The 24683-nt window shown below is 45.7% G+C and overlaps 1 protein-coding gene and 1 pseudogene across 1 annotated transcript; both read left to right on the top strand.

Moving 5' to 3' along the window:
* The first annotated feature begins 8254 nt into the window (after window positions 1-8254).
* Window positions 8255-15682, top strand: LOC117190136 (pre-mRNA-splicing factor syf1 homolog). Its single transcript, XM_033395218.1, has 3 exons — window positions 8255-8557; window positions 13713-14978; window positions 15043-15682. The coding sequence occupies exons 1-3, from the start codon at window positions 8255-8257 to the stop codon at window positions 15619-15621; spliced, it is 2148 nt and encodes a 715-aa protein (XP_033251109.1). The 3' UTR covers window positions 15622-15682.
* Window positions 15683-15799: 117 nt separating this feature from the next.
* LOC117191062 lies at window positions 15800-17663 on the top strand (annotated as a pseudogene).
* The last annotated feature ends 7020 nt before the right edge of the window (window positions 17664-24683 follow it).

The raw sequence follows: 24683 nt of genomic DNA, 5'->3' as shown, positions 1-24683 counted from the left end.
TCATCGGCAGAACCGATTATTAAAATGACTTCGCTTTATGGTTTTATTTACTCACTGTTTCTTTTGTTGTGTTGCGGTCCATCGGCGAAAGCGCTTTCTCGATGCCAGCTGATAAATCTTCGTGAGGGATCAAGAGTTTTTTATTTATTTATTTTTTTGTTGTATCTGTATGTGTAAACTGGCACTTGCACTCACACTCGCCCTAGGAGAGCACAACGAAATCCCCCTTACCCCTTTGCAGTGGAAATAATAGGTATGTTTTTTTTTATCTTTAGCTTATTATAGATTATTATAAATTATTTTACTCATTTGCTCTACTTCCTCTTCCTATTCTTTTCTCCTTTCCCGTCCACTCGCACTCTCTCTCCTTCTGCGTTCGACCGAAAATTTGAGCCGATCCCGCTACCTTTCCGCTAACTCGCTCTAGCTTTTCGGTTTCGGTTCAACCACTGGAGTTCTATGACACTGCGGCACTGAGACGAAAGGTTCTTCCGTTTACAAAAAAAGTTTGATCGAAAATTGGTTTTCGTTTTCTTTTGATCTGCTCGCGATACACGACGTGCTGCTTCCCAACGGCAACTGTCTCTTTCTTCAGCTAGTTAGGCCAGCCTTGGTCGAATTATTCTCGTCTCTGCTTCGCTCTAGCTTCCCCTTGTTTATGGTTCGACTCTGCTTTGCATTCCCCTTGCCAGGTGCATTTATGTTGAATCGGTGCTCTTTTTGCCTTGAGATTAAACTGAGATTCGGGTAGGCCAGCCTTAGCCGAATTATTATCGCCTCTGCTGCGCTCTAGGTTCCCCTTGTTTATGGTTCCCCTCTGCTGTGCCTTCCCCTTGCCAGGTGAATTTATGTTGAAGCGGTGCTCTTTGCCTTGAGATTTAACTGAGGCTGGGTTGCCAAACCTAAGGGGTAGCAAAAGTTCCGACCGCGGATCTGCCCCAATTTAGCAGTGGAATTTCTTTGCTGACTGCTTTTCTTTCTCTTTCTAGCAAGCTCGCCCCCTTTTCGAATCTACTTCCTGAGCTTCACTAGAAGCTGCCAGTTGGCTCAGTGTCCAAGACGAAAAAAAGCGAATGCTATTCTGCCTTGACACTCGGACCCTACTTTCTCTGCTCGACCCTTCAACTGTCAACTTCCATTACTCTTTCCTCAGATACGATCCTTGACCTATAGGTGGCGCGTTTATTTTTCTTTTTCTTCCACCCCAGAGCGGTTAGGACGCACAGATGTACCTGAATTTTGGTCTGCCGAGAAGCTATCCTATTCCCCGAGTGAATTCCCCCAAAGCTACAGGGCACTTTACAAATTCCCCCCTGCCAAAATCAGACTTGGGATAGCGAGACAGAGCTGTCACACGGCCGAAAGCACAAGGCTGATCCAACCCGTAGCTTAGGTGCCACTACTGCCGCATGTCCTTCGCATGATACCTGCCAATACTTTTACCCTGTAAATCTTCTAGTTCATAGATAGAATTCCCTATCTTTTTCCGAACTCTCGCCTTCACAAATACCTTGCCAAGTTTTGCATTGTAACCAGCTGGGAAACTGCTTTGCTTAAAATTTCTCCTAAATACCTCTTGTCCAACTTTATACGACACTTCCCGAGATCTTTTATCATACTGCCGTTGATTTCGCTCATTTTGCTTTTGCATGACCTCGCTGGCCTTTTTCCGGATTACCTCCAGCGAATCTTCTTTCGTAAAACTTGCTGCCCTGTCTTCCAGCAATTTTAACGACCTCAGAAGCGAATAAGTTTCCCCGGATGTGATCATCTGCTGCCCAAACACCATATAGTAAGGAGTAGCCCCTACCCCGAATGGATTGCCGATCTTAAGGCGCAGCAAATGCTGCTCAGATGCTCATCCCAATCCTTCTGATCCGGTCGAACATATGCTCTAATGGCAGCGATAACCGAGCGATTTACTCGCTCCGATGGATTTGCTTGCGGCGCATGCACGGCCGTCAACGTATGCTTTACTCTGTGAGTTCTCAATAGATGTTGGAACGCGTCTGCTCTAAACTGGGAGCCATTGTCTGAGAAAATGGTTTCCGGTACGCCAAACGTGTGGAACAGTTCCTAATTGAGATACCTTATTAACACCTCTGCTGTTAATTTCTTGACGGGCTTTAGAAAAACAAACTTCGAATAGTGATCTAGTACAATAAATATCCCAACATGTCCGCTTCGCGATCTTGGATATGGCCCCAGAAAGTCGATGTAGAGCCTTTGGAAAAACCTCTGGGATTCCGCCGGTATTCCAATAGGAGGTCTTAATGTGGTTTTGGGTGGTTTTGTTGTTTTGCATTGACTGCAGGCATTTAAGTGTGTCTTCACGTCATTCCCCAGACCCGGCCAATAATAATAGCGCCTGATACGCTCCAAAGTCTTATGTATCCCTCCATGGGAGGCCAAGGGATGGTCATGTGCTCTTTCCAACACTTCCTTTATCATCTCTTTCGGTACCCAGAGCTTCCATGCAAAAGAATCATGCACTAGATCCCCTTTTGAGTGTTCTGCTCGACGATAGATCAAACCATCAACAGCTTATACATCTGGCAGTTTCGAACTATTGGCTTCTACACGCTCTACTAGATCTAAATAATCTGCCGATTTAAAGTGTGGGGAATCTGTATCTACCAATAGACCCTGGTTCATATCCATAGCCGCTATGTCATCTTCATGGACTCTCGATACAACGTCAGCTACTACATTTAACTTCCCTTTTCTGTGGTCAATCTTAAATCGAAAGCCTTGGAGTTTGAGTGCCCATCTAGCTAATCTTGAGTGCAGGTCACTTTGTGACATAAGCCACTTTAATGATGCGTGGTCCGTGATAACCGTAAACTCGTGGCCCTCGACATACGCCCTAAATCGCTTTATGCTGACCAGTGCAGCTAAGCACTCCTGCTCCGTAACGGTATAATTTCTCTGTGCCCTATTTAATTTTTTTGACACAAAAGCGATGGGTAATTCCTCTCCCTCGTCCGTCTTCTGAACTAGCACCCCTCCAACTCCTGATTTGCTTGCATCGCAAAAATGGATGTAAAATGGCTTAGTGAAGTCTGGGCTAAGCAAAACAGGAGCACTGTAGAGCAATTCTTTCAGCCGCTCAAATGCTTTTTCTCCCTCACTGGACATGACAAATTTCTGCTTTGGTTTCAGCAGATCAGTAATGGAGCTGAAACTGAAGCAAAACAGAGAATAAACTTCCTATACCTGCCAGCCATGCCTAAAAAGCTTCTCAGTGCTCTCAATGTTTTTGGCAAAGGGAAGTTGGAAATGGCCGAAATCTTATTGGGATCGGTCCTTATGCCCCCTTCACCTATTACATGCCCGAGATACTTAACCGATTGCATGCAAAAATTACTTTTTTCGATGTTTATTGTCAGTCCAGCCTTTCGAATTTTCGAAGAAACCGTCTCCAGCACTTTCATGTGTGAGGCAAAGATATCAGAGATTATGAGCAAATCATCCAAGTACACGAATACTTCGTTGCGAAGTGCAAACGGAATGACTTTATCCATCAGTCTCGACATCGTTTGAGACGCATTACACAGCCCGAATGGCATAACCTTATATTGATACAAGGGTCTACCTGGTATAGTGAACGCCGTCTTGCCATCAATGTGGGGAAGCGGATAGGCATCTTACTCAGTTACTGCATTCACCTTTCTACTGTCCAAGCAAAGTCTCACTTTCCCTGGTTTTTGGACTAAGACAACAGGCGAGGCCCATGAGCTTTCCGACTCCTCAATTACCCCAAGCTTGATCATCCTGTCTACTTCCGCGTAGATCAGCTTCTCTATGGCAGGTGAAACCGAAAAATGCCGTTGTTTGATGGGCTTAGCGTTTCCCGTATCTATCACGTGGCTCAGAATTGATGTCTTACCGAGACCAGAAACAGCAAAGGAAGGAAACTGATCCACTATTGTTTTTAAAGCGAATTCTTGGGCAGGTGACAAGTTGTGTTTATTCTGAGATGCCTCTATGCCTGCTATCTGTAACGGCAATGGTAATAGGTTGAAGATTTTCCAAAAATCTATCCCCAAGTATAAGTCTTGACTTAGAGAGGGAATGTTAAATTGTTCTATCTCCTTGGATTCTCCCTTAAATTCCATGTTAGTCCTTAATTTGCCTACTATCTGTTGCCTTTTTCCATCTGCTGTACTTGCGCTTGACATTATCTTCTTGAAAGGTCTTCCGCTACATATCAAATCCTTGGCTAGTTGCCCTCCCACAACACTCATCCCCGCACCCGTGTCTAACAAACCCACTCTAGATTCCTCAAACACTCTAACTTTTGCGTACGGGCGTTGGTCCCCATGTTTCTTCTTAATGGAGTTTATGACTTTTGAAGCTTCCCAAAATGCCTTAAGACGCTTCGTGCTTCTCGAGACACTTCTTATTTTCTGCGACCTAATAGGTAAAACTAAGTTTCTAAAACTATCTATTCTTCTGTGCCAGTACAAAGGTTCCGCTACCTGAGCCAATTCGGGCATCTTTCCCTGTCCATCAGTACGATTCTCTGCTTCCAATCCTGCTTCGTCGGTTTTCGGTGTGGAACACCTGTCAGCTGACGAGTGTCTGATGGGTTCCCCTTACGGTTTATAAGTATTTGGGATACCACAACCGTAGCAAAATATCTTCCGCTTCGCTGCACAGTCCTGGTATCTATGTCCCTCTTTCCTACAGTTCCAGCATACTAACGCCATTGCCCCTATTTCCTCATTAGCTTCCCCCTCTGAAAATTCAGTTGCCTCGTCACTGATCGCTTCCTCTACGAGCTCCGCGACTTGCTTTTTGAAAGGTCCTAGCTTTTGATATCCGTGCGTACGTTGCACCTCTTCCAAGAAACATTCTCTTTTTCTGCAGATGTCCCTCAACGTTTCGATCGAATTTATCGGAATATTCAAAATTTCGTGCTGGATCTCCGGCCGTAGATTTCGTCGAACAATTTCTATTAAGGTCTTGTCCGATAGCGGCTGATCTAGTCGGTCAGTAAGCTTCTGGATAGATTCAAGAAATACCTCAAACGACTCCTTTTCTTTTTGTTTCCTGTCTCTTATCATTTGTCTAATATCAACGTCTGTCCGAGGGTCCCTGAAATGCTTTCTCAAAGCCATGCAAAGGTCCTTCCATCGCACCACACCAATGGTCTTGTGGTACCGCCAGTAAAAGTCGGAAGCTTTGCCTTCAAACAAGGTGTTTGCGTTTCCGCATAACAGGGCGAAATTCCCGTCAAGGGTTTGATGGGTCAGGGCCTCCACTCGATAAATAAAGCTGTCCACATTTAGACCATCAGAACATTGAACCGAAGTTTCCAATTATTCATAATGTGACCAACTTTATCTGGCCTTTGAGCCAAGTCTGTGCCAATGGACCTAGATATTGATCGCCGTGGTTGCGGGGATCCCATATCCTCATTTGCTCCGGAGAGCCCTAAGAGGTGATCCAGAAATGCGTTGTCAGTCAGATGGGGGGTCGGTGGTTGCTGTGGTGCACCCACGTGAGATTCGAGGCTTGTGGTTATTAGGTTTACCATCTTCTCTGTCAACTGTGACAATAGTTCGTTTTGCATTTTCATAACCGCTGCGTTTATCTGTGCGGTCATGCTGCTCGAGCTTGTTGAAGGTTGATCTTTGAGTTGTGCCCTTGCATTCCCATCTTCTGAGGTTCCCTGCCCCGAACGCGTTCTTGAAGGTAACTGAACGGGTTGAAAAGACTTTGTGGCGATGCACTGAGTTTGACAAGTTGGGCAAGTGTTTATTGCCATAAAATGGGTCTTTATACAGGACTTGTGAAACTCATGGTTGCACTTTGTCATATATTTATCCGCTTCAGCTAGTTCCTTCAAACATAAAGTGCACTTTGGAGGCGCAGCCTCCGTTTCATCGTCTGATCTATCTAACCCCATGTTGATAAACAACCGACGTCGCGATTCTCAATGTTGTGCTAATGAAGTAGATAGTAGTAATTTGATAATAAAGATGTAAGATGTAAGGATATAGTTTTAAATTTGATAATTGATAACAAAAAATATATTTTTTTTTCGATAAGATAGCTCATAAAGTTGACTGATTTCCGATATTTTATCTCCCTGCGGCGGCCTAATTTTTGATCCATTCTGTCACCCTCATGCACGTGGCATTCTGTCTCATAAGAACAGTGGACAGTGGCAACTTCTAAAGTCACTCCGCCTGTTATCCATGCCATCCTCATTTTGACCTCCCAAGCACATCAGTACTAGCTTTTAGAAGACTCACTCACTTGTCCATCACCCGTGGTTAGGCGTACCAAATTTAATCGACTAGCCTGCATTTCCTATGCGTTTGATATCGGACTTCCGTGGGCGAATCCTACACAATTAGTTAGAAAAATGAGTTCGAGCTTAACTACGATAGATGTGGCCACCGGTTAACTCCTTAGAGCCAATTCCGCTGTTTTCCGTATCACTTCACATAGCAGCCAAAACTCATTGAAAATAGTTAGATCAATCAAACCCACATCCGTCATGGTCAGGTAGAAGTCACTAAGAGGACTCCCCCTGGAGTCCAATGCTTGATTAGGGAATGAAATAAGAAGGAAACGAGGGGGAACGTTGTGAGTTGCTGCGGACACCGCAACTCTACAGTTATACCCGATACTTAGTCAGTATGGCTCTCCTCCGGCAGACGCCGCTTATATTAAACGACACGACAAAGAGTGCGTGCGAGAGAGACAGAAAATCAGTCTGAGCGTGACGTCGGGCGCTGCGTAGCCAGTGCAAATTGATTTGTTCCTTTTGGGTATAAAAATGATCCGATCTGATCCAGATTCAGCAGTCTGATAGATATGGCATTATCTATGATTCTGCGTTTTTAGTTTTCTCGAATGTGCAATATTGTGGATGCAACAGATTTTCGTCCTTTGTGGGGGCGGAAGGGGGTGGGGCGAAATTCTGAGATATATCTAACAGAAGTGCGGATACCAAATTTGGTTACTCTAGCTTTAATAGTCTCTGAGATTTGTGGATGCCCCAGATTTTCGTCCTTTGCGGGGGCGGACGGGGTGTGGCGAAATTTGGACACGAAACGGTCAAGGTCCGATATCACAGGAGTGTGGATACCAAATTTGGTTACTCTGGCTCTTATAGGTTCTGAGATCCTTGAACTCATATTTTGCAATTGGCAAAACCAACCATGAAACCTGTGTGTTAGAGAGACACAGAGCGAGAAAGAATGAAATTGTTTTCTTGATTCTGGCTATAATAATTATACGATCTGGTTGAGATTTTGCACTCTAGAAGATATAGTCATCTTCTACGATTCTGCGTTTTTGGTTTTCTCGTATCGTCGAAATTGTGGATGCCACAGATTTTAATTCTTTGTGGGGGCGGAAGTGGGCGGGGCGAAGTTTTTTATTTTTCTTTTTCTTCCACCCCAGTGCTGTTAAGACGCACAGATGTACCTGAATTTTGGTCTGCCGAGAAGCTATCCTATTCCCCGAGTGAATTCCCCCAAAGCTACAGGGCACTTTACATAAGGGGATAAACTTTTACCAAGAATCATCTTTCTTATAAGAGAAAATACTAAAGGCAAACAGGACTATAAAAATAACGAAAAATGCCGAAAAAGTCAACTTCGGCTTATCTTAAAAGGTTTTCAGTTCAAAGCTAATGGAAATATATGCCTCTTGTTTTCTTTCAATTTAGAGAATAATATCGGGCGAAACGTATATGAAAATGGGTTTAATTATTTATTCTCGTATATTGTTTTTTTGACAGTGTATGCCGCGCCCTGACTCCCTTTATAATTGTGATTTTTGTTTTTGCTGTTGTTTCTGGTCAAGTGGTGTGAAGAGGTGGGGAATGAATGTTTATGTTTCCGACTTAAGTGCTTCTTTTGTAAATCACTTTCGAGCTCTAGAGCCATGCAAAGGCTGAGGTTGAAGGTTGAATTAAAATTCCTGCACTTATAATTATCTCCTGCTGTTGTCCTTTACGGACCCACATGTACATACTTGTGTACATATGTACTTCCTTTCACCGCATGTATTTTCAAATGTCAATTAGTTGAGTTAATTGTGCGAAAGTGAAAAATGTGAACCGCAATATCGTTTAGATACATTTACGGAATTCACTCGCCTTTGTCAATCTTTTGGCTTCTATTGTCTCCTTGCCCCCCTGGTCATCGGTCTTTTGGCCTTTGTTGGGGCAGCAGAGCCCTTTTGCGAGGCCAGCTTTGCGCAGTTCGAGGAGCTGTCGTTGAACAAGCGCATGAAGGAGGTGGCCAAGAACGAAGGGGCCACCGAGGAGGACGACATCGATGTGGAGCTGCGCCTGTCGCGCTTCGAATACCTCATGGAGAGGCGTCTGCAGCTGCTGAACTGTGTCCTGCTGCGCCAGAATCCGCACAACGTTCACGAGTGGCACAAGCGGGTCAACCTGTACGAGGACAAGCCCACGGAGATCATCAACACCTACACCGAGGCCGTGCAGACAGTCCAGCCCAAGCTGGCGGTGGGAAAGCAGCACACCCTCTGGGTGGAGTTTGCCAAGTTCTACGAGTCCAATGGCCAGGTGGAGGACGAAAAACCTCTGGGATTCCGCCGGTATTCCAATAGGAGGTCTTAATGTGGTTTTGGGTGGTTTTGTTGTTTTGCATTGACTGCAGGCATTTAAGTGTGTCTTCACGTCATTCCCCAGACCCGGCCAATAATAATAGCGCCTGATACGCTCCAAAGTCTTATGTATCCCTCCATGGGAGGCCAAGGGATGGTCATGTGCTCTTTCCAACACTTCCTTTATCATCTCTTTCGGTACCCAGAGCTTCCATGCAAAAGAATCATGCACTAGATCCCCTTTTGAGTGTTCTGCTCGACGATAGATCAAACCACCAACAGCTTATACATCTGGCAGTTTCGAACTATTGGCTTCTACACGCTCTACTAGATCTAAATAATCTGCCGATTTAAAGTGTGGGGAATCTGTATCTACCAATAGACCCTGGTTCATATCCATAGCCGCTATGTCATCTTCATGGACTCTCGATACAACGTCAGCTACTACATTTAACTTCCCTTTTCTGTGGTCAATCTTAAATCGAAAGCCTTGGAGTTTGAGTGCCCATCTAGCTAATCTTGAGTGCAGGTCACTTTGTGACATAAGCCACTTTAATGATGCGTGGTCCGTGATAACCGTAAACTCGTGGCCCTCGACATACGCCCTAAATCGCTTTATGCTGACCAGTGCAGCTAAGCACTCCTGCTCCGTAACGGTATAATTTCTCTGTGCCCTATTTAATTTTTTTGACACAAAAGCGATGGGTAATTCCTCTCCCTCGTCCGTCTTCTGAACTAGCACCCCTCCAACTCCTGATTTGCTTGCATCGCAAAAATGGATGTAAAATGGCTTAGTGAAGTCTGGGCTAAGCAAAACAGGAGCACTGTAGAGCAATTCTTTCAGCCGCTCAAATGCTTTTTCTCCCTCACTGGACATGACAAATTTCTGCTTTGGTTTCAGCAGATCAGTAATGGAGCTGAAACTGAAGCAAAACAGAGAATAAACTTCCTATACCTGCCAGCCATGCCTAAAAAGCTTCTCAGTGCTCTCAATGTTTTTGGCAAAGGGAAGTTGGAAATGGCCGAAATCTTATTGGGATCGGTCCTTATGCCCCTTCACCTATTACATGCCCGAGATACTTAACCGATTGCATGCAAAAATTACTTTTTTCGATGTTTATTGTCAGTCCAGCCTTTCGAATTTTCGAAGAAACCGTCTCCAGCACTTTCATGTGTGAGGCAAAGATATCAGAGATTATGAGCAAATCATCCAAGTACACGAATACTTCGTTGCGAAGTGCAAACGGAATGACTTTATCCATCAGTCTCGACATCGTTTGAGACGCATTACACAGCCCGAATGGCATAACCTTATATTGATACAAGGGTCTACCTGGTATAGTGAACGCCGTCTTGCCATCAATGTGGGGAAGCGGATAGGCATCTTACTCAGTTACTGCATTCACCTTTCTACTGTCCAAGCAAAGTCTCACTTTCCCTGGTTTTTGGACTAAGACAACAGGCGAGGCCCATGAGCTTTCCGACTCCTCAATTACCCCAAGCTTGATCATCCTGTCTACTTCCGCGTAGATCAGCTTCTCTATGGCAGGTGAAACCGAAAAATGCCGTTGTTTGATGGGCTTAGCGTTTCCCGTATCTATCACGTGGCTCAGAATTGATGTCTTACCGAGACCAGAAACAGCAAAGGAAGGAAACTGATCCACTATTGTTTTTAAAGCGAATTCTTGGGCAGGTGACAAGTTGTGTTTATTCTGAGATGCCTCTATGCCTGCTATCTGTAACGGCAATGGTAATAGGTTGAAGATTTTCCAAAAATCTATCCCCAAGTATAAGTCTTGACTTAGAGAGGGAATGTTAAATTGTTCTATCTCCTTGGATTCTCCCTTAAATTCCATGTTAGTCCTTAATTTGCCTACTATCTGTTGCCTTTTTCCATCTGCTGTACTTGCGCTTGACATTATCTTCTTGAAAGGTCTTCCGCTACATATCAAATCCTTGGCTAGTTGCCCTCCCACACAACTCATCCCCGCACCCGTGTCTAACAAACCCACTCTAGATTCCTCAAACACTCTAACTTTTGCGTACGGGCGTTGGTCCCCATGTTTCTTCTTAATGGAGTTTATGACTTTTGAAGCTTCCCAAAATGCCTTAAGACGCTTCGTGCTTCTCGAGACACTTCTTATTTTCTGCGACCTAATAGGTAAAACTAAGTTTCTAAAACTATCTATTCTTCTGTGCCAGTACAAAGGTTCCGCTACCTGAGCCAATTCGGGCATCTTTCCCTGTCCATCAGTACGATTCTCTGCTTCCAATCCTGCTTCGTCGGTTTTCGGTGTGGAACACCTGTCAGCTGACGAGTGTCTGATGGGTTCCCCTTACGGTTTATAAGTATTTGGGATACCACAACCGTAGCAAAATATCTTCCGCTTCGCTGCACAGTCCTGGTATCTATGTCCCTCTTTCCTACAGTTCCAGCATACTAACGCCATTGCCCCTATTTCCTCATTAGCTTCCCCCTCTGAAAATTCAGTTGCCTCGTCACTGATCGCTTCCTCTACGAGCTCCGCGACTTGCTTTTTGAAAGGTCCTAGCTTTTGATATCCGTGCGTACGTTGCACCTCTTCCAAGAAACATTCTCTTTTTCTGCAGATGTCCCTCAACGTTTCGATCGAATTTATCGGAATATTCAAAATTTCGTGCTGGATCTCCGGCCGTAGATTTCGTCGAACAATTTCTATTAAGGTCTTGTCCGATAGCGGCTGATCTAGTCGGTCAGTAAGCTTCTGGATAGATTCAAGAAATACCTCAAACGACTCCTTTTCTTTTTGTTTCCTGTCTCTTATCATTTGTCTAATATCAACGTCTGTCCGAGGGTCCCTGAAATGCTTTCTCAAAGCCATGCAAAGGTCCTTCCATCGCACCACACCAATGGTCTTGTGGTACCGCCAGTAAAAGTCGGAAGCTTTGCCTTCAAACAAGGTGTTTGCGTTTCCGCATAACAGGGCGAAATTCCCGTCAAGGGTTTGATGGGTCAGGGCCTCCACTCGATAAATAAAGCTGTCCACATTTAGACCATCAGAACATTGAACCGAAGTTTCCAATTATTCATAATGTGACCAACTTTATCTGGCCTTTGAGCCAAGTCTGTGCCAATGGACCTAGATATTGATCGCCGTGGTTGCGGGGATCCCATATCCTCATTTGCTCCGGAGAGCCCTAAGAGGTGATCCAGAAATGCGTTGTCAGTCAGATGGGGGTCGGTGGTTGCTGTGGTTGACCTCCCAAGCACATCAGTACTAGCTTTTAGAAGACTCACTCACTTGTCCATCACCCGTGGTTAGGCGTACCAAATTTAATCGACTAGCCTGCATTTCCTATGCGTTTGATATCGGACTTCCGTGGGCGAATCCTACACAATTAGTTAGAAAAATGAGTTCGAGCTTAACTACGATAGATGTGGCCACCGGTTAACTCCTTAGAGCCAATTCCGCTGTTTTCCGTATCACTTCACATAGCAGCCAAAACTCATTGAAAATAGTTAGATCAATCAAACCCACATCCGTCATGGTCAGGTAGAAGTCACTAAGAGGACTCCCCCTGGAGTCCAATGCTTGATTAGGGAATGAAATAAGAAGGAAACGAGGGGGAACGTTGTGAGTTGCTGCGGACACCGCAACTCTACAGTTATACCCGATACTTAGTCAGTATGGCTCTCCTCCGGCAGACGCCGCTTATATTAAACGACACGACAAAGAGTGCGTGCGAGAGAGACAGAAAATCAGTCTGAGCGTGACGTCGGGCGCTGCGTAGCCAGTGCAAATTGATTTGTTCCTTTTGGGTATAAAAATGATCCGATCTGATCCAGATTCAGCAGTCTGATAGATATGGCGTTATCTATGATTCTGCGTTTTTAGTTTTCTCGAATGTGCAATATTGTGGATGCAACAGATTTTCGTCCTTTGTGGGGCGGAAGGGGGTGGGGCGAAATTCTGAGATATATCTAACAGAAGTGCGGATACCAAATTTGGTTACTCTAGCTTTAATAGTCTCTGAGATTTGTGGATGCCCCAGATTTTCGTCCTTTGCGGGGGCGGACGGGGGTGTGGCGAAATTTGGACACGAAACGGTCAAGGTCCGATATCACAGGAGTGTGGATACCAAATTTGGTTACTCTGGCTCTTATAGGTTCTGAGATCCTTGAACTCATATTTTGCAATTGGCAAAACCAACCATGAAACCTGTGTGTTAGAGAGACACAGAGCGAGAAAGAATGAAATTGTTTTCTTGATTCTGGCTATAATAATTATACGATCTGGTTGAGATTTTGCACTCTAGAAGATATAGTCATCTTCTACGATTCTGCGTTTTTGGTTTTCTCGTATCGTCGAAATTGTGGATGCCACAGATTTTAATTCTTTGTGGGGGCGGAAGTGGGCGGGGCGAAGTTTTTTATTTTTCTTTTTCTTCCACCCCCAGTGCTGTTAAGACGCACAGATGTACCTGAATTTTGGTCTGCCGAGAAGCTATCCTATTCCCCGAGTGAATTCCCCCAAAGCTACAGGGCACTTTACATAAGGGGATAAACTTTTACCAAGAATCATCTTTCTTATAAGAGAAAATACTAAAGGCAAACAGGACTATAAAAATAACGAAAAATGCCGAAAAAGTCAACTTCGGCTTATCTTAAAAGGTTTTCAGTTCAAAGCTAATGGAAATATATGCCTCTTGTTTTCTTTCAATTTAGAGAATAATATCGGGCGAAACGTATATGAAAATGGGTTTAATTATTTATTCTCGTATATTGTTTTTTTGACAGTGTATGCCGCGCCCTGACTCCCTTTATAATTGTGATTTTTGTTTTTGCTGTTGTTTCTGGTCAAGTGGTGTGAAGAGGTGGGGAATGAATGTTTATGTTTCCGACTTAAGTGCTTCTTTTGTAAATCACTTTCGAGCTCTAGAGCCATGCAAAGGCTGAGGTTGAAGGTTGAATTAAAATTCCTGCACTTATAATTATCTCCTGCTGTTGTCCTTTACGGACCCACATGTACATACTTGTGTACATATGTACTTCCTTTCACCGCATGTATTTTCAAATGTCAATTAGTTGAGTTAATTGTGCGAAAGTGAAAAATGTGAACCGCAATATCGTTTAGATACATTTACGGAATTCACTCGCCTTTGTCAATCTTTTGGCTTCTATTGTCTCCTTGCCCCCCCTGGTCATCGGTCTTTTGGCCTTTGTTGGGGCAGCAGAGCCCTTTTGCGAGGCCAGCTTTGCGCAGTTCGAGGAGCTGTCGTTGAACAAGCGCATGAAGGAGGTGGCCAAGAACGAAGGGGCCACCGAGGAGTACGACATCGATGTGGAGCTGCGCCTGTCGCGCTTCGAATACCTCATGGAGAGGCGTCTGCAGCTGCTGAACTGTGTCCTGCTGCGCCAGAATCCGCACAACGTTCACGAGTGGCACAAGCGGGTCAACCTGTACGAGGACAAGCCCACGGAGATCATCAACACCTACACCGAGGCCGTGCAGACAGTCCAGCCCAAGCTGGCGGTGGGAAAGCAGCACACCCTCTGGGTGGAGTTTGCCAAGTTCTACGAGTCCAATGGCCAGGTGGAGGACGCCCGCGTGGTCTTCGAGCGGGGCACCGAGGTGGAGTACGTCAAGGTGGAGGATCTGGCCGCCGTGTGGTGCGAGTGGGCGGAGATGGAGCTGCGTCAGCAGCAGTTCGAGGCAGCCCTCAGGCTGATGCAACGTGCCACGGCCATGCCCAAGCGGAAGGTGGCGTATCACGACGACTCGGAGACAGTGCAGTCGCGCCTCCACAGATCCCTGAAGGTGTGGTCCATGTACGCCGTTCTGGAGGAGTCCTTTGGCACCTTCAAGACCTGCAAGGCCGTCTACGAGCGCATCATCGACCTGAAGATCTGCACGCCGCAGGTGATCATCAACTATGGCATGTTCCTCGAAGAGCACAACTACTTCGAGGAGGCCTATCGGGCCTACGAGAAGGGCATTGCCCTGTTTAAGTGGCCGAATGTGTACGACATCTGGAACTCGTATCTAAGCAAGTTCCTCGCGCGCTACGGGGGCACAAAGCTGGAGCGGGCGCGCGACCTCTTCGAACAGTGCCTGGATCAGTGTCCCGCTGAGCATGCCAAGTACTTTTACCTGCTCTACGCGAAGCTGGAGGAGGAGCACGGCCTGGCCCGGCATGCCATGTCCGTCTACGATCGCGCCACGTCCGCCGTCAAGGAAGAGGAGATGTTCGGCCTGCCACGCACCAGGGAGATCTACGAGAAGGCCATCGAGGCTCTGCCCGAGCAGCATATGCGCCACATGTGCGTCAAATTCGCCGAGCTGGAGACAAAGCTGGGCGAGGTGGATCGAGCCAGGGCCATCTACGCCCATTGCTCACAGGTGAGTCGACATTTAACCGTTGGATCGTCAATATTCTAAGCTCTCTTCTGCTTTGTCCCAACAGGTGTGCGATCCCCGCATCACGGCGGACTTCTGGCAGACCTGGAAGGAGTTCGAGGTGCGTCATGGCAACGAGGATACGATGCGTGAAATGCTGCGGATCAAGCGTTCCATTCAGGCCACCTACAACACTCAGGTCAACATGATGGCTGCCCAGTTTGTCAACACGAACACGAATGGTGTGGCTGCCGATGCTGGTGCTGGCTCCGGACCGGATGCCATGCGGCTGCTCGAGGAGAAGGCCCGCCAGGCGGCGGCCGAGGCCAAGCAGAAGCCCGCCGAGAAGGCTGCCTCCAATATCATGTTTGTGCGCGGCGAGACCCAGTGCGGGGCCAAGAGCAAGGAAAATACAGTTGTCAATCCGGATGAGATTGATTTTGGCGACAGCGAGGACGACGACGACGATGAGGAGGAGGACCCGCAGCAGCCTAGTGGAGACCAGGACGAGGCAGGCCAGGCCACAACCAAAACCGATGACGAGGGCCTCATCATGAAGAAACTGCGCTTCGAACAAAAGGCCATACCGGCCAAGGTCTTTGGCAGCCTCAAGCCGACAAATCAATCCGATTCCGATGAGGGATAAATCTTTTGTTTCTTTTGATTACGCGAAATATAAATGTATGTCTGTGGAATACTTCCCTCGATTTGAGACCTATTCTTCGGAGACCTATTCTTCGTTTTGTTCGGAAATTCATAAATTCCTCGAATCTCAGCAGGCGTTGGCAATGTTTCCCTGCCAGAGTTTGAGCCTTGGGATATCTCATTCCTTTCGAATCAGCTGTTGGAAGCACATCTATTCTCTCTATTTTTTAGATTTACATTTTTTTTATTCGCAAAAAAAAGCAAAATTTGTCTGGAACTGTCTGAAAAATAAGAGAACTTTCGTAACCTGTCGCGAGGGACTGTCACTATCATTAAGCGATGAAGTCTGTACGCTTGATGCACGCCCTGTGCAGGCGTGTCCAGCACACATTCCTGGCCAGACGCAGAGATGTGGAACAGCGACGGCACTACGCCGAGAAATGTGACTCGGTGATCAAAGGCGTTGTGGTGGGCGTGTACGCCAAGGAGGGCGACCGCCAGCCCAAGATGACACCATCCGGCGAGAAGTTTGACGATCGCGTCCAGGGTAAGATCACTGATCTCATACGCGAGACGGGCCTGAGTGGCCAGCTGGGAAAAGGCCGTGTCTTCATGAACGTGGATGCGGAGTTCCGTGCGGTGGCCGTGGTCGGCGTGGGACAGGAGGGGGCCGGCTTCAACGACCTGGAGATGATCGACGAGGGAATGGAGAACGCTCGCGTCGCTGCCGGCGTGGGGGCTCGTTCCCTTCAACTGCAGGGCTGCACAGATGTCTTCGTGGAGTCGATGGAGTATGTGGAGCAGGCGGCCGAGGGAGCGCCTTGGCCGTCTGGCGCTACAACACCAACAAGCGCCGTCGGGACCGCACACTCATTCCCAAACTGGAGCTGTACGACTCTCCCGACTCGGATGCCTGGATGCGGGGCCTGTTCAAGGCCGAATCGCAGAACCTGGCCCGTCGCCTGGCCGATACGCCGGCCAATCAGATGACGCCCACAATCTTCGCCCAGTCAACGGTGGATGCCCTGTGCCCCTGCGGGGTATCCGTGGAGGTACGCAGCATGGACTGCTTCTTGATGGTGGCCAAGGGCAGCTGCGAGCCGCCGATCATCTTGGAAATCGCCTACTGCGGGCAAGGGCATCACATTCAACAGCGGGGGCCTCTGGCTCCGCCCCAAGGACTGCTTGTCCATGTAACGCGGCTGCATGTCCGGTGCAGCCGCCTGCGTGGGCGTCATCCGAGCCGCCGCCGCCCTATCGCTGCCCTAAACATTACGGCACTTCTGCCGCTGTGCGAGAACATGCCCTCCGGAATGGCGGCCAAGCCTGGCGACGTGGTGTCCCTCCTCAATGGCAAAACTGTCGGCTTCGTGGACGTCAGCAAGGCTGGTGTGATGGCCATGGCCGATCCCTTGCTCTACGCCCAGACGATCTACAAGCCGCGCATGGTCGTGGACATTGCTACAGTGGGCTACGCCGTCTGCCCAGCGCTGGGCGGAGCAGCAGCCGGGATTTTCAGCAATTCGAACTTCGTCTACAAGCAGTTCGAGAATGCCGGTGCCCTTACGGGGGATCGCGTTTGGCGTCTGCCCCTGTGGCGCTACTTCAAGGAGCTGATCATGCCGAACGAGACCTTTGACATCAGCAACCGCGGACGTGGCCCCGCCTCCGTGCCGTGCGTCGACTGGGCCCACCTGGACATCCGCCACTTGGCGCCACTCCGCTGCCATATTTGCTGAAGGACCGCATGACTGGCCGTCCCACTCGCACCATCGTTCAGTTTCTGTTTCAGATGGCTTGCCCCGACGGCAAGTAATCTGATTATGTTCGTTACACAATTCCTTTGTTAATGTTCCGCGTTCCAAATTTGTTGTTAATTGAAGAACCCCCCCCCACAACATTTTCACTCAAATTGCCAAGAGGTGCACGCCCCAAGAGGTTACACGAACACATTTTTATTATTGTTCAATTTTAATCCAGAGTTTACAATTGAGCTTCCATGCTGATTGAAGGATAAAAAGAACCACATAAAATATGCAAAAAGGTCGCCATTTTATTGTTGAGATTCATTATAAATCGAGAATATACATGACATATAGGGCAAATGTGGCCTAGGTGAGGTCTTTACAAATCGGGCTCGTTAAAAACCTCGAAAAACATTTTTGCAATACAAATGGTGGAGAAATTAGCCGCTTATTTTACTTTTCCTCTCTTCTGTTCATCATTTCACTTCAACGCTCAAGAATCTATACTTATGCTCATTATTGCGTTGCTATTGCTTACAGAGGCTTTACATAGAGCTCTAACATGCACAGCCAAAAACCGCAACTGCACACACATGCCCACGCATACAGCGATGCGTTCGGTTTTCGCATTGGGAGCGACGCATCGCGTGATCTTCTAATTCTCTTTCGCTCGCCTTCTTTTCGTTGAGTGGAGTTGCTTGGAAATTCCAGTTGCTGTACCGTTGCCTCTTAGCCGCGCCTTCCACTAACTTAAACCACTAATTTAATAGGATTATAAATACAATCAATGACCGGAAAGAATTACATATATTTACATATAGTGACATATCCATAATTCCCCACATCCCATACACATTATGTTTATGAACAATTCATCCACCCCATCCACACAAGTAACAGGACCCCACTCAAGAATCAATAACTGTTTCTTCCCATACTCCAAGCTAGGGCCCCCCATAATATAAACAATGGACCACATTGTTTCATCAACATTAGAATCACGCCACTCTCGAGAAATCGATTCTTTAGAATCACGCCACTCGTGAGGACCAATCAAAGCTAGACATAAAACCAAGGAGTATCACATTCCTAGCTCCGTCATGTAATGCAACACCGATCGCCAGCAGTGGATGCCTTTCATCAAAGCCGACGCATCCCCAAATATCGATCCATGCACGTACGCCACCGACACGAAGATGCAGCCGAGGAAAGCAACGCCCGAAGCCAGAGTCGGGAGTTCCAAGAGAAGGGCTCATGGAAACTAGCCAGCAGCAGAGAGATCAGTTCCGTTTGAGACAAGCAAACCCAAAGTCAAGTCGGGGAATTCATTTAAATCTTGTGACATAAAGATATTTAAGTTGTAAAATAAGTCTTTTTTAAAAAACTTAAAATCGAGCTGCGGATATTTAACTGGCGCAGTCGGTAGGATTTCATTTAAAATTAACTCCTATATTTCGGTAATGGTCAGCTTGTGTAATTTCTAATTACTGTGATCACGTAATCCCGGAATCGTTAATAAAATTGTGAAATCCGCCAAAGAACCTATGTGTTACGAGCACATACGATTTGCAAAACTAAAATTAAGTGAACTGAAGTAAGCGGAGATAGTGATCCACCAAGAACAGTGAAACACTAAATACAGAACCAAAACACTTACAAGTGAACCAAAATAAAGTTAAAAAGTACTGAAAACAAAACAAAACCCAATCAACACCAACAACATGGCGTTACCACCACTATCATTGAGCGAAATCCACTTGAACCAGGCACTGCTGTCGATCAGACAAATACCTGCCTATGACGGTTCATCTGGACAGCTAAGCTCATTTATCAAACGAATCGAATATGTATGCGGATTATATCCAACTGAAGATCTTCGCCAACAAAGGATCCTATTTGGAGCGACCGAGATCCAACTGTCAGGAGAGGCACAACGCATATCGCAAATGATACAACCCAACACGTGGCTCGAACTGAAGACGGCGCTGATCAACGAGTTCAAAAATCACACACCATATGAAGAACTCTTACGACAACTATACACCACCAGATTCAACGGCAGTCTTCGTAAGTTTATAGAAGAATTAGAGATAAAAGCATTATTAATAAACAATAAGCTAAACTTAGAAAACATACCAGAAAATAATGTCATTTATAAAAACGCTTTGAACAACACAATTAAAGATGTCATTACTCGAAAACTTCCTGTCAGAATGTTCATGTTCATCTTAAGAAGGCAGCACAAGAAGAAGGATTGTACGAAGCTAGTACAACAGATTCAGGTACAAATAAAGATCAATCGAAATCGTCTCAATCAAATCGAAAGAATGTTGAAAACTATTATCCAAATTATAATACTACTAACTATCACAATCAAACTCAGAGTTCATCTGGAACAGGTCAGACTAATCGAACAAATCAAAATAAAAATTCCCAAAATCCTGGATTATACAATGAGTTCAAAAATTCCTTGAATCAAGGTAGGGCTCAGAATCCATTCAATCAGCAAATATCTCAAAACCAAGCTAGTGGGAGTGGACCCAACCAACCTACTAAAAGAGGGAGGGAGAGCAAGAGTGGCCAAACGAAGATGGACGTAAATTTTCATCAAGCCGCCTCGGAAGAAACCGAGGAGGACCCTATATAAACATTACCATTAATAAAAGAATATTAAGGTGTATCGCTGACTCGGGATCATCGATCAACATCATGAAAGAAAATTATACAGATTCCGAGATAAAAGACGATAACCTTACGGTCCATACCATCAATGGACCTGTCCGTTTAACTAAGAGTATAATGAGGAATGCGAACAAAACATGTCCGTCCGAACAAAAGTTCTACATACATAACTTTTCCGAAAATTATGATATTTTATTAGGAAGAGAATACTTGATGGCAAGTAAAGCCGTCATCGATTACAGAAATGACACTGTAACACTAGGAGCTAGGTCGTACCCAATCATTCAGAGTGGAGAAGCTATTGAAGCCGGCAAGACCGCACAGAAGTGCACTGATCCCTCTACAAAAGAAGAGAAGATCGCACCTAAGTGCCTTGACCCATGTCCAGAGGGAGATCAATACTTCGCTTCCGCTCTAGACAGTGAATTAAGGAAATGTAATCAATTAAGATTGGAACACTTAAACGACGAAGAGAGGGAAGAGTTAAAGAAGGTCTTATATCAGTTTAAGGATGTGCAGTACAGAGAAGGTGACAATTTGACTTTCACAAGTACAATCAAGCACGAGATCAAAACTCAACATGAAGACCCGGTCTACAGACGACCATACAAATATGCCCAGATACATGATCAGGAGGTAAACCAGCAAATCAAAGATATGATCAGGCAGGGAATAATTCGAAAGTTGAATTCTTCTTACTGCTCGCCCATATCTATGATTCCGAAGAAGATAGATGCTTCAGGAAAGCAAAAATATCGAATGGTAGTAGACTATAGAAGTCTAAATGAAATAACAGTTAAGGACAAATTACCAACTCCACGAATGGATGAAATCCTAGACAAACTAGGTAAATGTCAGTATTTTACGACAATCGATTTAGCAAAAGGTTTCCATCAAATACCCATGGAACCTAGCTCAATCCCCAAAACTGCGTTCTCCACTAAGCATGGACATTACGAGTTCACTCGTATGCCCTTTGGGCTAACCACTGCCCCAGCTACCTTCCAAAGATGTATGAACAATCTGCTAGAAGAGTTAATCTTCAAAGATTGCTTTGTATACTTAGATGACATCATTATATTTTCCACTTCATTGGAAGAACACTTGTTGTCACTAAGGAGAGTATTTGGAAAGTTGAGAGACGCCAACTTGAAGCTACAAATGGATAAATGTGAATTCATGAAAAAGGAAACTGAATTCCTAGGTCATGTAGTCACTACTGAAGGAATAGTACTAAATCCAGGCAAAATCTCTGCCATTGTCAAATTTCCAATACCAGAAACGACTAAACAAATAAAGTCATTCTTAGGTCTGTGCGGGTTCTACAGGAAATTCATTCCAAATTTTGCAAACATAGCAAAACCCATGACACTCAAACTAAAGAAAGGAGCTGTCATAGACCACAAGGAAAAAAAGTACGTCGAGGCATTTGAGAGACTAAAAGTACTCATCACCTCAGACGCTATCCTTGCGTTCCCAGACTTTGACAAAATGTTCACGGTAACAACCGACGCTAGTAACATAGCATTGGGAGCGGTTTTGTCACAAGAACACAAACCGATCTGCTACGCTAGCAGAACCCTAAATGAACATGAAATAAACTATTCAGCCATCGAAAAGGAATTATTAGCGATCGTATGGGCAACCAAGTATTTCCGTTCATACCTGTTCGGTAGAACATTCGAGATACAAAGCGATCATAAACCCTTGATTTGGTTGAACAACCTCAAGGAGCCAAATATGAAATTACAAAGGTGGAAAATAAAACTGAATGAGTTTGATTTTAAAATGAAATATCTACCAGGCAAAGAAAATCATGTAACTGATGCCTTATCAAGGGTAAAGATTAATGAAAATCTCCTTGGAGAAGCTTCCAATAGCGTTGGTGCAACTGTACATAGCGCACAGGAAGACAATCTAAATCACATTGCTATAACGGAAAGACCAATTAACTATTACAATCGGCAAATTGAGCTAATAAAAGGCAATGAAGATAAGGTAGAAACAATTCGTTATTTTCACAAGCTAATCATCAAGATCACGTATAAGGAAATGACTAACACCTTAGTGAAGGATATAATAAAGGAATATCTATGCACCAAAAAGAGCGCATTATATTTCCATAACGAAATAGATTTTCCTCCATTCCAAAAAGCCTATTTAGAAATCATTAATTCTAACAATATAACCAAAGCTATTGTTCGGAGCAGAACCCAGCCGATTAGCTGCTTGCCAAATAGCACCTAATTCTTGGCCCTCAGCCGCTTATTTTGTTTGTTACTTATGTCTATGTCACTCATTTGTTAAAGCTTTGCGCTTGCTTGCCCTGCTAAACGCTCTCTGCCAGCTCGCTCTTCGCTATCTCCGCTTTGCGTCTGCCTACCGACGTCGGCCGAGCGAAGCTGCGCTTAGCGATCGGAGCGGCAATGTAAAGGGCAGGCAAGCCACACTTGCAATTTGGATGTCACGCATTAAAGAACATATCGTAATTTTATTTCTGCGCCGAGTTTTATTTAATTCGAAATAATTAGTCGGCCGATTGGGGATAAAAAACATTATCTCCACATAAAATTTGGTGACCCCGACGTGATCTCTGAGTTGCAGTGTCAATTAATAATCATTCGCGATCGACATTCGTTAGCCCTAGCAAATTTTCGGCGGTTAAGCACAATTCGGTGCTAAAACACACTTACATACACCTACATACACGCATTGCTGGCTATTAATTTCTCTGTCGCGACAATTCGGTCAGTGCAGTGCGGTAGGCAGTGCAGCGAACTCACTAATACACACAAGCGGAGTACAAAGCGGAATCGGACAGCTCGCACAGCCGCACAGCTAAAGGCATTAGCTGTAATCCCTTTGCTTTCGGTTCCCACGTTTATACGTATACAGGGTGTCTTTTTCGGTCGTGCTGAGTGACTCTTTTAAAACCTCAACATGGCAGCACCTGAGCCTAACAATGTCCCGAACGCAGCAATGCCGAGTGATGTAAATTTCTACAAGCACAAGGCCGAGTCCATCGCGCGCCAACTAAAGGCCATGGATCGCTTTCTCACCAAGGAAGAGCTTGCCGAGTTAGATGAGGCAGAACTTCAAGCTCGCTTAGAGCAGATCGAGCGAATGAATGCGGATTTCGATGCCGCTCAAACGAGCCTTGAAAGGCTGGATTTCCTGCAGTTAGCCCATGATGCCCGGCTGGACTTTTCGAATGTTTATGTCAAGGTTAGGTCCAGGCTGTCGCGGGAGTTGATGGCTGCTCGCACGGTAAATGTTGCCAATTCAACGGCTCGGCATACTCTCGAGGGGAATTCGTCGTTGTTTGCCTATAATAGTATAGGCCGTTCTCGAACGCCCGAGTTGCAGCTTCCGCGATTCGGTGGGAGCTACATGGATTGGCCAGAATTCCACGCGATGTTTTCGACAATGGTGCACAAAGACCATCGTATACCAATCATCGAAAAATTCCAATATCTTCGTGGATGTCTAGATGGTGCTGCGCTGGATACGATTCGTTCCTTGGAACTTTCTGAGGAGAATTACGACAAGGCGTTGAATTTGCTAATGTTGCGATTCGATAATAAACTGTTACATTTTCAGGCACACGTCAAGGCTATTTTCGGTCTGCAAGGGGTGGAGAAGGGCTCAGCTATTGGCTTGCGCGCGCTCAGCGACAAAATCAATTCGCACTTGCGTGCACTTCAGACCTTGGCGACCCCGCAGGAGATTTCGGATGGGTTGCTGATCTTCATCATAGGCACGAAACTGGACCACAAAACAAAGGAGAAATGGGAAGAGAACTTGCCGGCGTCAGGATTGCCTCGGTGGTCAAGCATGGCCACATTTTTGGAAGCGAGGTGTCGGATGCTGGAGAATTTGGGATCAGCCATGGCAACAAGTCCTAGTCAACAGGTGGGAGAAGACAAACCTGTCACCCTTATCACCTCCAGTAACGACCATCCTAACCCCATATGTAACCATTGCAATTCCTCCGAGCATTACATATCTAGATGTCAGGCATTCCTGAATCTCTCTGCGTTTGAACGATACAAAGAAGCAAAGAAGAGCCGCTTGTGTTTGAACTGCCTCAACAAAGGCCATGAATTGCAGAGGTGCAGGTCAGGACTTTGCAGGCATTGACAGGCCAAACATCACACGCTACTCCACATTCCATCGGGAACTGGTGCTTCATCTTCCTCTTCACCGGCCGAGGAATCGATCCAGCAAGAGGCCGCGACTGTGCTTCTAGCAAGCGGGTGTTCTAGCCCTCCCCCCTCGATCCAGAAATCTCAGCCTAGCCAGAACGTGTTGCTACCTACTGCCCTCGTCCATGTAACAGATCGTTATGGAGCACTTATCCCATGTCGTGCCATTTTGGATTCTGCATCACAGGCAAACTTTGTAACATCTAGACTTGCTGATCAGTTGCAGTTGGATCATCGCTCGTCTTATGTTCACATCTCTGGAATCGGAGATTCCATTCTACCTTCGAGCAAGTCTGTACAATCCCAGGACGCAAGCTATCGATCTTCCTTCGCTGCAATTGTCACCAACTCAATTACGGAAATGCAGCCTAACTTCGGCGTAGACGCAAAGGATTGGCCAATGCCGAATAATCTAAAACTAGCTGATCCTA

The sequence above is a fragment of the Drosophila miranda genome (genome assembly GCF_003369915.1).
Source record: "Drosophila miranda strain MSH22 chromosome Y unlocalized genomic scaffold, D.miranda_PacBio2.1 Contig_Y1_pilon, whole genome shotgun sequence".
Classification (NCBI taxonomy): domain Eukaryota; kingdom Metazoa; phylum Arthropoda; class Insecta; order Diptera; family Drosophilidae; genus Drosophila; species Drosophila miranda.
The sequence above is the reverse complement of the archived record's forward strand: the minus strand, read 5'-3'. Positions and strand labels throughout refer to the sequence as shown.

Coding starts and splice junctions, on each gene's coding strand:
- LOC117190136 (XM_033395218.1), top strand. CDS start 8,255: ATGAAGGAGGTGGCCAAGAACGAAGGGGCCACCGAGGAGGACGACATC. Junction 8,558..13,712: donor TCTACGAGTCCAATGGCCAG/GTGGAGGACGAA, acceptor AATATCGTTTAG/ATACATTTACGGAATTCACT. Junction 14,979..15,042: donor TCTACGCCCATTGCTCACAG/GTGAGTCGACAT, acceptor TTGTCCCAACAG/GTGTGCGATCCCCGCATCAC.